Source organism: Opisthorchis viverrini (genome assembly GCF_000715545.1).
Source record: "Opisthorchis viverrini unplaced genomic scaffold opera_v5_110, whole genome shotgun sequence".
Lineage (NCBI taxonomy): Eukaryota > Metazoa > Platyhelminthes > Trematoda > Opisthorchiida > Opisthorchiidae > Opisthorchis > Opisthorchis viverrini.
The window spans coordinates 396,657-410,263 of NW_008751760.1; the positions used below are offsets into that span (position 1 = coordinate 396,657).

The following is a 13,607-nucleotide window of genomic DNA, read 5'->3' on the forward strand; positions in this document are numbered from 1 at the left end:
CACTGTCAGATGGGCTCGCGTGCTGCGTAGAATTTATGTGAGTGGGCCCTCTCCCAACGTATATAACTTTAACGAGTCTACTTGCAAGACTAAATGCATTCGCACCCCCGAATGCACAGCGATCAATCTCAAGGTAAGCTGCATTGAATTTTCCTGCATAAACTGATCTAGGATTACTTGTGCGAATTTTTGTCAGTTGTAGCTGAACAGGCTCAATTGGACGAAGAGAATACCAATACATTTGTGTACATGTATTGTTGTGGTATGTTTAATATTGCAGGAGAAGATTGTATTTTGCAAATATCAACTTCTACCCCTTCACCTAATTGGATTAAGCCAGTTTGACAAATAAATTAGAATGAACCACACTGTAAACCTTACTTTTCAGATTGTGTCTAGCAATGGAGACTGCGCTAGGATAGATCAACAAACTCTTTAGCCAGTAAATAAGTCTATAATGTGAAACAAAGCCACTTTGAGGCGATCGCATGTGTGGACCAAGCTTCTCAGTGCATCAATGTGTGATTTATCGACTTGAAAGTTGCTGATTACGAATTTCTTCAGTTTGTCGCGCAATATTATATCACAATTCTGAATTATTTTGCGGATAAGTAATCAGATTTAGTTAAATTGCATGTTTCTTTAACCGTATAGAAACGGATAGCTGAGTGATATTCACATATTCCTGAAGAGATTTTTTAAAATTTTCTTGGTGCAGAAGGAAAGCGCTAAAAACCAGCCCGGTAATTTCGCTTGTGCAATTAATATCTTGATTCTAAATATATTATTGCCAGTTAATAGCTTTTATATTAAAAATTAATTATTAAATATAACACTTAAATGTTTTGTACTAGCCTCAAAGTACCTTATACTGTAAGTGCATTTGTCCGCCTTTTTGTCTCGAATTCAAATTCGTGTTTGTTTTACATTTTGAGAAATATAAATCTATGGTACAAGTTTCGTTATTCATTAGCCGAGCAGCGGAGCAGAAAACCAATCATCTAGCTGTGATTTACAGACAGCCATTTGATCCTGGTGAAACCAGAAACAAAAGGGCGATTCGTGTACTGTACGCAAGTGCGTTTGGGTAGCATTCCCGCCAGTCATTGGCAGAAATTTGTCGCTAGGGTAGCTAATGGAAGATTTCCATCGGCGAAAACACCGCGTTCGGCTTTGAACTAATTCTAAGCTTGCGTTCCGTCGTTTTATTCCGATGAATCCCCGAAAAAGCTACCAGCAAAGAGAATGAAACGTTTTATTTCATTTTGCCCAGAAATTTGACTGAGCGCCTAATGAAAATTGAAAAATACTGTCTAGCATTCATTGTGCCGTTTGCAAAGAACGAAATAAAAAATTTTTATCCAGTACTTTGCACATGACCTTATAAAACATAATAACTCCCAGGTGGTATTGGATTGCGCAGTATGGACGATCTTAATAGCAGGTGTAAAACGCGAGCCGAAAAGAAGTGAGCGTGGCAAGTGGTCAGCTGATAAAGCGCTGGCTGATGTACGACGTCCTGTCAATAGTAAAACAAATCTAGTTATATAAAGTGAGCACTGGTGTGAATAGTATTTGTAGGAAAACAGCAATAGAAACAGGTGTCACAGGAAAGTTTGCCCTAGTATTCATGGTAAACGAAACGCCTGTAGGATGACGCATGAACACCTGGAAATCCGCTTAGTCAGAGGGTTTTCTACTGCTGTGTTAAAGGAAGTGATTACACCGGCAGAAATATTAAAGTTCAATATATCTGAAAAATGAACAAGGAACCCAATACAAAACGCAAAATGACGGCTAATTGAGCGCCGCGTCTGGCTACCATTCTCACATACTTTTTCCTCTATAGGCTAGTTGAACCAAAGCCCCAGCTTTGACAGAACCAGATGAAACGCTGAAAGTTGTCGCAAATTTCGCCGATATCGGGTTTTCTGTATGATTACTATGCTCTTCACAACTGTTTGGAGAGTTTAATCAATTCGATTTTTAAGTTCCTACTGGTTATGGATATTACACCCAAAACAAAAAATTTTATCGAAAGAGCAGAGTTTTTTTAGACCAAATTTACTTTTGGAGTAATAGAAATTACCGCAAGACTCAAAGCAGATCCAAAGTGTTTCGTTTTAGACAAGCAAAAACAACTTGAGCATGCCGAAGAAGAAATATTCAAGGTGTGTGCGGGTAATGGGAGGGAAATTATGTCAGTAAATTGCTACAATTCTGTTTCGTATTCACCTTGAATACATAAGTCCGATTATGAGAAGTTTGCCTCATGTTATTTTTTGCTAGAACCATGATATCAAAACGTCCGTTAATGTCATGTGGTAAATGTGTGAAGTACGTCCCGACTGCTCATAATTGCCAGCGTGATCGCAGTTGCAACGTCAGTAGGGCAAGAGCATCTCTGTTTCAAAACATACTGCCCTTTTTAAACAGGGCACATGCGTCGACGTTTCGCGTGCCACATGACAAACCCGTAAGAATAAATGAAGATAGGTGGTTACAGAGCGATGTGTAATCACACATTTGAGATTTGTTTGATATTATCCAGATGAGAAGGAAATAAAAAACGGTTAAATTTAACACTACACCGATCCTCGGGGCAACAAATGGAACATTTGAAACTTCTTCCAGTGGGTGGGGCCAATCTATACTGAAAATCTGAAAACTGTCACACAGCTGTCTCGTCAGCATTGTGACCTAAGCAAGTCAACACGTGACCAAACGGCGAGGATCCCGTGTGTGCAGGACGCGTGAATCTACACCTGCCAAACTGCAAGGCGATACAACTTCCCAGCAGCTTCGCGTGGTCGAAGAACTGAGAGGCAGAAACTCCCGAAGTAACTCTAGGTGTGAATCGCTTTCTTACAGTTCCGTAACCAGTATTTATCTATCGGTTGTACCAGACTTTGAAGAGATATGCGCAGCCATTTTAAGACCACATTTTTGAGAACATTCGTCAGTGGAGATTGGTCAATATTTTCTTTCACAACTGATGAATTTCCAGTTAGATCTGAGACGACTCCTTCTTAGAAATATAGTTGTAACGTATTGACGCTGCCGGTCAACGACATACTTACCCAGAAATATTTTGGACAAGGCATAGGACCGTTTAAATTGTTTGTGTTGAAGCACTGGGTTTGTGTATAGTGGAAAAAAGATTTTTTATGAAAACGTTTTGGAAAAACCATTGTGTTTTGGTTTATCGCTTCATGGTCAGTTTCATCGGAGGACTCAACACAGCATAATGGATAGAAAAACCAACAGATTCTCAGGTGCACCGTGTGTTTCAGTTCCCTCTATATGCAACTAGTTTTGGGAAGCGGTTTCTAGCACTTTAGGAGAGTGTTTTAATAAAAAAAATTCCATACTTAATCAATTTCATAGCTCGTTCTCATTTCTCTACATCGTCAGTGGTCCCGTATTCATATCTCACAAAGTGCTCCGAGCTTTCGCACTTCTGCATTGATTACCAGGTCACCGAAATCCTTTTTTAGTTGTGTTTAAAAAATACAAACTTGCTACGCTACGTTGATCAAAATTTGCAGGAATATGCGGATGAAAGCCAACTGGTCCCAGTAATCAAAGAAGTATTCCTTCCCTCCCTCCGTTCAAGACCTTGTACATGTATGGTCCTAGAAAACCTTACCATGCTGAATCCGTCTTGATCTCATTAACATCTATGTCATTTTTTTTAGGTTTGCAGCCATTCATCTTCGTGGGCCAGGCTTTGCTTTCCTTAAGTTCATAGCTAAATCAACCGATCACTGTCGACAAAATCAAGCGGTAGGTTGAATGAATAGCTGAAAGTGTGGCTGGCGAAGGCGTTGTGAGCTTGGTCAAATCAGAATGTATTTGATCTTTTGACTAGGTCTTTTCTAATGGGGCTGTTTTGAGTGGTACCCTGACTACCTCTAGGTGTCAATGCACCGGAAGAATGTATAAGGGTCGAGATATTGCTGATTTACTCAAACCTAAACAGGAGCAACCAACTGCCGACCGATAGATTCACCCCTTAACCACTGACCCATGTCCAACCATCTCGGCCACATTGAGTTATTGCGCTTGATTGCATCAAACAGCTGATTTCACGAAAGCACCTAGGGTAATCAGCTACGGACTGGCTGTCAATAGGTAACGTCAAAATATGAAGAATAGATATAATGAGAAAAATAGAAATTGTTCTGCACCATCTTACCGATCAACACCCGAAAGTTTATCCGAATCTATGTTTAGCACCCGTTTGCAGAAATCTTCTCTCTTTCGGTCCGTGTCTTTCTCGACAATTGTTTCCTGTTGAAACAACAAACCATCTACGTATCCATCTTTAACATACTGATCTCATAATCTCAGGCTGAAATGGTATCATGTCTAGCAATTTTCAGGTATGCTCGTGATGTGCACTTTTGTTTACAGCTTGGCCATTGGTATTTACGTTTCTCGGTTATCAGAGCAACGTGCATTTTTCCCAATGCTGTCTGGTGCAAACAATCCCATTGTTATGTGTATAAACCGGAATGCGCGTGATTTGAGCTGTTCCTTTTACTGACATTAACTTGTGATGCACGGATAACCATATCATAAACAAAGTGTACCCAATCTAAGAGCAAATTTGCTTTGATTTCAGTTCCATCGGTTATGATGTGCACATTACATTTTTTTACACATCTTGAGTCCCAACTAACTCGACCGCTGTCATACACAGCATGTGCTGGAAGCGAGATTTTATCGAATTAAAATAACTCGTCAGATGCATGACGAATTTATTTCGGTCCCAAACCAAGTCCAAGTGAGACAACACAGGAATAACTGATCAGATGCATGACGAATTTATTTCAGTCCATTCGAGAGAATGGGTAGCCCCAAACCAAGTCCAAGTGAGACAACACAGTGTGGACAATCATTCTGACGAAATCGTTTTCCTTCAATTACTTGTTCAGACGGGAAATTCTAAATCACTTGATGGTATCCTAGCCTGGCGAAGAACGGACTGTGAGACTAGTCATCTGTCTGAAGAATATTCTACAAATAAGTCTCCGTCAACCAATCGATTTGCACCAGCTTTGTAACGTGGATATTCGAAGAAGTGTGTCGTTGAGTATGGACTATATGGCAGGTGCGGACTTTGGAAGACGGTCGAGTACGAAGTGATCCGTCCCGGTTATTAAAACGCGTTATTTTTGTTGAGCATTTGGAAAATGTTATGCTTGCATCAATTGGACATCAATATTGAAGTGTTACGCTGAGGCTAAGCTGAGAATTATTCCCCGAATTTGTTGGATACGACGCAACACGCTGGATGAGTTCGCGTGAAAACCATTGATTAAGTGTTAATACATGAGATCTAGTGCGCATGATAGCCAGCTTTGGTCAGTTATTTGTATTCAGATATTTTGACCCATTCAAGTACCGTCTTCACGGCATAATGTTTTATCTCTTCACCTGCCCTGACGCTACTGGGTTATAGTCACAGGACAAGAAGACGACCTGAAGGAACTGTGTATTGACGCAATTACAAATTTCTAAGTATATGCTCCACTTGTCACCGTATTTGATGGTCGATCCGCTGTCAACCAACCAGTGTGTCTCCCACACACCCACACCGGCTCTCGAGAGGTTTTAGCTTTGTCTCAGTTGATCATAGATGGCCGTCTGTGCGCTTGTGTACGGGGTGCCTTGGCCACGGAGTGGGTGTGAACTTTCTGTCCCTTTTTGACCTTTCTACGGCACATGATAAAATTGGACAATATTCAGACGTATAGGCGTAACCACATGGCTCTGTTTCACATGCTTGTTCCGCTGCACACTAGGCTGGTGTGCAACCGTATTAGTAACCAAAGAGGACCACGAAGACCAGGATGTCTTGAGCGTTTGTGAAACGTTTTTGGACTAGAAGGATTTACGTCAAGGAGGATGTACTTCCTTTCCCCGGTCAAAATCTTCCCTTGCCTGAGCTTGCCCTTTACTGAGTTTACCTCGTAGACTCGATATGCATTTGTAATCTCTCATGTATTTTCATCCCTTGACATGTTTAACCAATTTGGTCGACCATGTTTTACGCGTTTTTTCGAACATTTTGCGTTTCCGCATGTTGTACCCAGGCGTATGCCGCCAAATACAATCGATTTGCCATCTTTTTCGGATTTGCACTACTTCCTGCAACAGTTTAGACAAAAACCCTTATATTTGATGTTTGTACCCTTTTTATTACGTATTTTATACATTTAGTATCGCATATTTTGATAAATCTCAAGAATCCAAAACTGCTAGCTTCTGATGTTGTGGGCTTTCCCAAACATCGAAGTATTCTACAGAGGAATTGCGACGTTTTATTCGCGTTTGAGTATTTCAAAATTCTTCGGAGAGCCTGATAAAAAACAAATAAGACTCACTGCATCCGCTCCACTTCAAATTAAGCAAAAATGATCTGGAAAGTGTGCGAAATCCCTGTATTTCAATCCAAAGTGCGCCGCTGAATCCAGTTCCCAATTATTCCAGCTACGTTGGAAGTATTCTGTCGGAAAGTCACTGTTTACTAAGCCCCGCCTAGGACTGCGATACATTCCTGAACTGCACCGCTTTGCAACCATCATTTATTTGAAATCCTTATTGTGAGGAAAAACAGTAAAATACATGGACAGGTGACCTAATAACAGCCTATAAATCATTGCAAGCTACCTGAACCTCTCTCAGCAATGTTATCAACCTGGACTTACTGAGGACTCAGGAACTATCTCCATACCAGCTCACTAGTTTACAAAACTTTGATTCAGGGTTCCTGACACGACCATATACAGCATCGGCGGTGGACAAGTAATTCAAAAATGGAAAAATAAAATACAAAAAAATAGACACAAGGTAGGAACCTGTGAATACTCTGGCACACTGAAGTCAGTCTGGCATTGGAACGCTCCGCGTCAATTCTGCTTAATCAGCTGAAAAACCTTGAACCGACCAGAATCTATCATGTAAGGTGCACCTGTTTTAGAGAAAACAGTCATGCTGCATAATGGTAGATCACTTCATTTGGATTACGAATCTATTAAGCTAGAGTGATAACCGATTCCAGGATTCATCACTGACCTTGACAGACGAGTTACAGTTTACAATCTGTTTAAAGGGTGCATTCGGGCTCTTCAGATGTAGTAAAGGTAATTAAGTCTTTAGTTAATGGTGAACCGCTTTGATCGTGCTTAGGAACAAGTTGTTTCGGGTCAAAGATAATTGTGCAGTTAAAGAACAAATTATCATAGATGAAACAGTGTTAGTTTGATCCCTTTTGTTAAGCAACGTGGAACCTACCAAAGGAAACAGGTTTACGGTCCGTTTCCTAATCCACTCACTCAGCTTACGAAAGCTTTTCTGGAAGAACAGAACTACAGTCCTCGGTGACTGATCATCATGCGGTCAGAACAACACAATAAATACCAGATTTGGCCCCTTCTTTCTCTTGATTCGATGGCTTGTATTTCCAGAACGAATATTCATCCGCGGTATCCAGCTCCGAATCAACCCTCTAAGAACGACAGACGGAAGAGTTCGGCATGGGTATGGTGACCAGACGATCATGTGTCATGGAAACCATAGCCAACCGGTGAGTCTAATGCAGTCCCGCTTGATTACTCATGACGCCACATGTGCCCGTCATAGTCTGGTTGCAAGAAACCCACGAAACCTCCCCGTTGCCTGGGATACACCATCTTGGAGGGGTTGAGAGCACCTACTTCTACGTCGTTCATCGAACCTGACCTAATCGCTGTTCGAGATCGCCGAGGAACTGTAACAGATGTCAGCATAGTCTCGGATGGGTGTGGAGTGACTGTGTGAAATGAGAAAATGCGGAAGCAAGGTGCTAATGAATAGTTCCTCGCCATAATCTTAGCCCTGCGTGCAATCGGTTGTGATGCCGATCCACCAACCGATGATCACTCTGTATCGAGGGATCTGCTTTCCTCAATCCGCAAAGGGTGTATGATGTACACTGTGATGGACACTGTACCTGGTTTTCCGAGTCTTGACTATTCTAGCGCTTACGGCGTCCTAAAGAGCATTCAGCATCGTTTCTCCTTTCTTTGCTTGTTGGTCTTTACACGCGCATTTCCATGTCAAACATTTCAAAATTTCGGATTCATCTTGTAGGACTGGAACACAACTGGTGTCACGCTTTCGAGTAAAACGCATCCCTCGTTTTATCTAATACCCTCCTGTAGCCATTCCACATACATCGCGGTCGCAAACATGTGAAACATTAGAATTCGGTATCTTCTGGCCACTAAGGAACCGTTTAGACGGTCTGGGGCCAACGTCTACCGGAGTGACCAGCATATGATGCCCACCATACGGAAATTAATACAACGAGAAAAAAAAGGCGTTTTCGGGTCCATTTGGGTGAAGGAACTCCAAATGACCGTGGAAGGTACTTAAAATTTCTTGGCTACGTGAACCGTTTTTGAATAAACTGAATGAAGCAATGAGATCTTTTAACAATAGCCTGAAACAAAATCCCTTCCTTTTCATTAAACGTATCCAATTTTTTTCTTCATAGTCACACCACTCTCCTTTGAACGGTCGTCTTCCTGTTCTGGCTTAAGTATTCCAAAGGGAAGCACTGGACTCGAGTTTTGCTCTTATTAGAGCTCATCAGCAGTGCATATCCAACGGCCATGCCGGGATATGAAACTCGGACATCTGATTTTGTTTTACGGACACTTCAGTAGTAATCGCTTGGTGTTCTTACTTTATTTGTGTGCATCGCATTTAAGACAAATTCCTATAGATTTTGTTATGCCAATCCCTCACATGCTCAACACTAGTCTGCCTTTACAAGTATGTTGATACCGTGTTCTTCTCAAAATACAGCGAATCACCGTATATGCTTGACGTATTAAACAGAATTGTACAAACTATTTGAGGAAAAAAAGAACATAGAACATGAGCCAATGGTTTGTGAATTTCACAAAAGCCATTTTTGTGATGCTTGTTCATCGTACAATCAGATGGCAGCATGCAGATGAGATATAATGTGTCCATCAAACACAGTCTATCCAGTAAGTCACCAGTTCGGTGATCGGCCTCTGTGTACTGCAGGCCACGTTTATTGAAAATTCCTCAATAATGAATTGGCTTTTTTAATGATTGGACCCGTAAATTATACTGTCTACTTTGGAAATGGTGTTGTTTGAATTAAACTTCAGTGTGGCTACGTTTTGAGACCTGTTTTGATCGTTTTCGTGCCAAGTTTATAATCGTAACCTCTGAAGACAACCGCCATCGTGTGACTTTATTTGGAATAATTGAAACTTGATCCCAGGTTCTTGCATTCACCAACATGCCGGAACAATTGTAAAACCTTGCAAAACCTCAGGATATTGGTGACTGGTTGCGTATTCCGGTGGCCGACATGTCACTAAAGCTTACAAACTCAGAATATAAAACGACCAAAAAAGCAACACCAATGAAAAACCCGTCGTCAGGTCAAACTGATAACATATTGGCATGATCACTATGTTGAGGGATGGGTACGCAAAAGTGTGGATATCACTGTCCAATACTTTATAATATTACTCATTCTTATGTAGGGGTTAATAGGAAGAGTCATGAATAAAATGGTCTATGTGTTGCAATGAACTCATTTTAAACCTAACAAATCAAACTATCACAATGCTGCATGATATCGAGTAAGTAGGGTAAAATTAGCTCGTGGATTTTACCTCTTCATTACCTTATGCATTCCACCAAGCTGCTCGCCAGCTTACATAACACTGTGGGTTATTTACTCGTCAATCTTCTGGTTATACTACCGACCTGAGATAACCTTTCATTCTGACTTGTTCTTTGTAGATGGTAGTCTAAATAGACAGTCAAAGGCCAAACACTCGAATTCAAACTTTGAGGAAGTCAGGTCGGATTTAGATTTCATTACTTTCATCCACAAAAACCTTTGTGCCCTAGCTGATTCTAAATTACATGTCGGTTTACCTCTACTGAATGTGAACTTTTGGAACATTTCAGGTGGCCTCACGCAGCGTTCATTCTATCACGAGTCCATGTTTTCTGGTCGATACGGACAGCTTTTGAGCTACCTTCCGACTTCGCAGAGACAGAATTAGTGATCATTCTACGCTGTAACTAAACTCTACAGGATTATCCGCAGTGGGAAGAATTTTTGAGCAAGCGGCTGTCAAACAGATATCCAAATTTCCCCTAACGAAAGCGTGTCTAGTCTCACAAAGAGAGAGGAATGAACATGCACAAAACCAAGTATATACTTTTGCCTTGGTTTGTCTTGACTTAACAATACGGAACTAATCACGCACATTCGAAGTGAGACACTCGGATAGTTTGGGTAATGGAACCACATGCGCGGATGCAGAAGTAACTAGCTACTGGACTGAAAGCAGACACGTGTTGATTCCTTTCTTCTACACTAATTACGTACAACATGATTCCTCATTTGAACGTCTTTGTTATGCGCCTGTAGTCTCTCTTCTCGTTTCGACTTGAACGTAGCCGCTCTCTGACCGACCATTGCGCACCTCGTCTAGTACTGTCACATGGGCTTCGTCATTCTGTGGCCACTTATCTAGATCCGGTGTGACCGTCCGTAGGCGTAATGCCGCTGGAGTCGGCGAAAAGAAACTAGCGTATTCCACATTTAAATGTTGGTGAAACTTTATCTGAACGATCTGATTTTTGAGGCGTTGATAGAAAAACTCAACATTGCCCACCCGATTGGCGATAGCAATTAAGGAGAGTAGGACTCGGTCGTGGTTACACTAAACCAAGCCATTTCCTTTGACTTTTCAATCCAAGTGCCTGAACAAAAACTGGTGAAGGAAAGAAGGCCTTCGCTGCGGAGCTTCTCTGCTAACAGAAAAGTTATAAAATACTGGACAGGGGAGCAAAACTCTCATACGCATTTTGTTTACAAAAACTGAATATCCATCTTCTCCTCAAATTCGTCTTTTGGAACTTTCCTGGATTTTCATTGAATGTTGCTCAAATGCACGCAAATGCCACTCCACAAACGCCGTAATAGATCTCACTTTTCAAAAGACGCAAAGCGGATCTTTGAGAAAACATACTACTCGCATGCGCCCATCAATATTATCCACCGTTATACTGGTAGTACCCGCAACCCTCATTCTAATGATGTTGGAATTTAGGCAATTTCCCATGTCAATTTTTGACTGAAATTTGCGGTAATGTAGTTCGAAGCCTACGATGGGTTCAATGACCAGCCTTTGCTTAAGTTGGGCTTTCCACCGCATTTCTTCTGAGGCTGGATTCGCCTGATCAGAATAGAAAAATGCTTACATTAAACTTCTAACAGATTCGCTAGGAATCTATTTACTCCATCTGTTTGTGGATTGATTTGCTCTAGTAACTTTTCCCTAGGAGACTGAATCAGAACAAAAGGATCGTTCATTGCAGTTTGACGGCGTTGAATGCGCTCTTTGAATATTCTGCAAAAAGACAGGTCGCTTGAAATTCTATTAGCGAAGGGAAATCGGAAAGAATGGGAAAAGTAGGTGGGATGTCCCCATAAACCCGACTGATCTTGGTTAGAAGCTTTTCTAGTGACATCCGCAAGTAAACTCCCAGATTATGGCACTTCTGTATTTTGCAAAATTAACCGACTCATTGGACGAAAACGTGAAAAGATACATCCTTGGGCTTTCAATAATGACCTCATAATGTGGTATTGGCAGTTGTCCGACAGGAGAAATATATCCAGTCCACCAAGTCAAAATAGATTATTTTTTTAAAAAAATCCAGTCATGGGAGAGGCCTTTGGAAAACACATACTTTCTAGTGTTTTGGGTGCGCAACACGCACTGATGATTTCCCCCTCGGCGATGAGGAAACGTTCACGAGTCAGCTGCCAAGCTCACCAAACAGACTAACAACCACTGAACTCATCCGTGCTACACAAACAGTCAAAGCAAAATGCACCTGTAGTAATATGATAGTAATGCCCGCAATGAGGAAACGTGAGTCAGCTGCCAAGCTCACCAAACAGACTAACAACCACTGAACTCATCCGTGCTACACAAACAGTCAAAGCAAAATGCACCTGTAGTAATATGATAGTAATGCCCGCAAAATTAGGACATATTCTAGATGACTCCACCTATACGAGATAGTGTCTGGGAGCAAAATGATTCAGATCCACCTGAACTGAACCCATCTGCAACAAATACTACTGAAAACCACCCATCTGATCCTATCGAGGACCATTAACGGGTCCATTGTTTATAATTGACACTACTTGGAAAATTCAAGTAGTCACGGTTTCAACGTAATTTCAGCCAAAATGGACAAACTTGGACGACCAAATGCCCCCCCTCCCAGTGAAAAATAAAAATATCGTCGGTTTATTAGTAGGAAAAGATTCCTCGTGAGTTGCTGTAGAAAGTACATCAAAATTCGCTGTTTTCAAAGGTCTGCAGACAGTGGATTTTATGACTTAGTGGGCATTGAAATAAGTTGATGGTTCCAGCAGAATGTCCTCATATGACAAAAACTACACAAATAAAAATGCGTGCCATAGAAGCGCGTGGTTAAATGACATTTATAAACTATTTTTAACAGCTAGCGCCCGTTCTAGCTCCTTTCATTCCTTTTCCCATGAAGCATTGCAAATTGTGTAAAAATATTTTGGGATACCTTGGGTTTTATGCCCAGCATTGATCACTCAACTTCCTTCTGCAACGCCCAAATTTACACACTGGGAAGCATTACTTTTGTTAACAACTATGAAGTTGTTTGTCATTGCATCCCGGACCCGTTGTTGGACGGTCGAAAATCATACAACTTAAGGAGAATACAATGTCGGAAGCCACCATTGGACGTTGCAACAAAATCCAAATGCATATACTACCGCTGACGTTTTTGTAGACATTGGAGAGATCTGATACTTCACCCATAACCTCTGGAAAGTTCACATATTTCCTGAATAATCGCGTGATCATCAACAGCCGCGCGACACTCCACAGTGAAACAATTGTTACGAGCAACTTTTACCTGAGTTTTCCCAGAAAATATGCCAAAAAGAACCCAAACAACGCACGTTAAATTTTGCCTTCAATTCCACTTAGGAGTAAAAATGTTTGCTTAAACATAATGTGAAAATGTCCGCAGGCGAGCCGTGTCTCAAAATCGAAAATCACATAGTTTCAGAGGGATTTGGTAAACAATCGGTGGATTTATTGCTGTGCAACGTTTCGCTTTTGACACAAAAGCTTCGTCAGGCCAAATGAGTAAGTAAGTAGGTTGATTGGGTTTTAAGGCAGTCAGGGAACCAATCCGTGAGATTCCTCCTTATGACTAGTGACGGGATCAGTGCTGGGTGTTCATTCTGATGTCCCTGTTTGTTGATTAGTGGGGAGGAATAAGCTTTACGATAGATCGGTTAGGGGGGTTCGTCTCTATGATGAACCCGGATTTTTTCGTCCCTGCTTCTTCAGTCTAGGACACCCTAATGGAAAATTCCTCTTGGGGTCGTTCACAGATTTTGTTCATCTGTGTTCGTTCAAGGGTGCTGGGACAATTAGTTTGGGGGTGGGAGTGGGGTGGTCAATTGGATCTAACGCTACTTGGATTTT

At 41.4% G+C, this 13,607-nt stretch overlaps 1 protein-coding gene across 1 annotated transcript in view; it reads left to right on the forward strand.

The window, feature by feature from the left end:
* Positions 1-7,475: 7,475 nt before the first annotated feature.
* The window catches only part of T265_13789 (hypothetical protein), a gene marked incomplete at both ends in the record, with an annotated part of 9,816 nt that continues 3,684 nt past the window's right edge, over positions 7,476-13,607 (forward strand). The window contains 4 exons of the mRNA XM_009170537.1: positions 7,476-7,594; positions 7,651-7,821; positions 7,864-7,995; positions 10,897-11,124. Coding sequence (XP_009168801.1) covers positions 7,568-7,594; positions 7,651-7,821; positions 7,864-7,995; positions 10,897-11,124 — 558 coding nt within the window. The remainder of the gene's footprint in view (positions 7,595-7,650; positions 7,822-7,863; positions 7,996-10,896; positions 11,125-13,607) is intronic.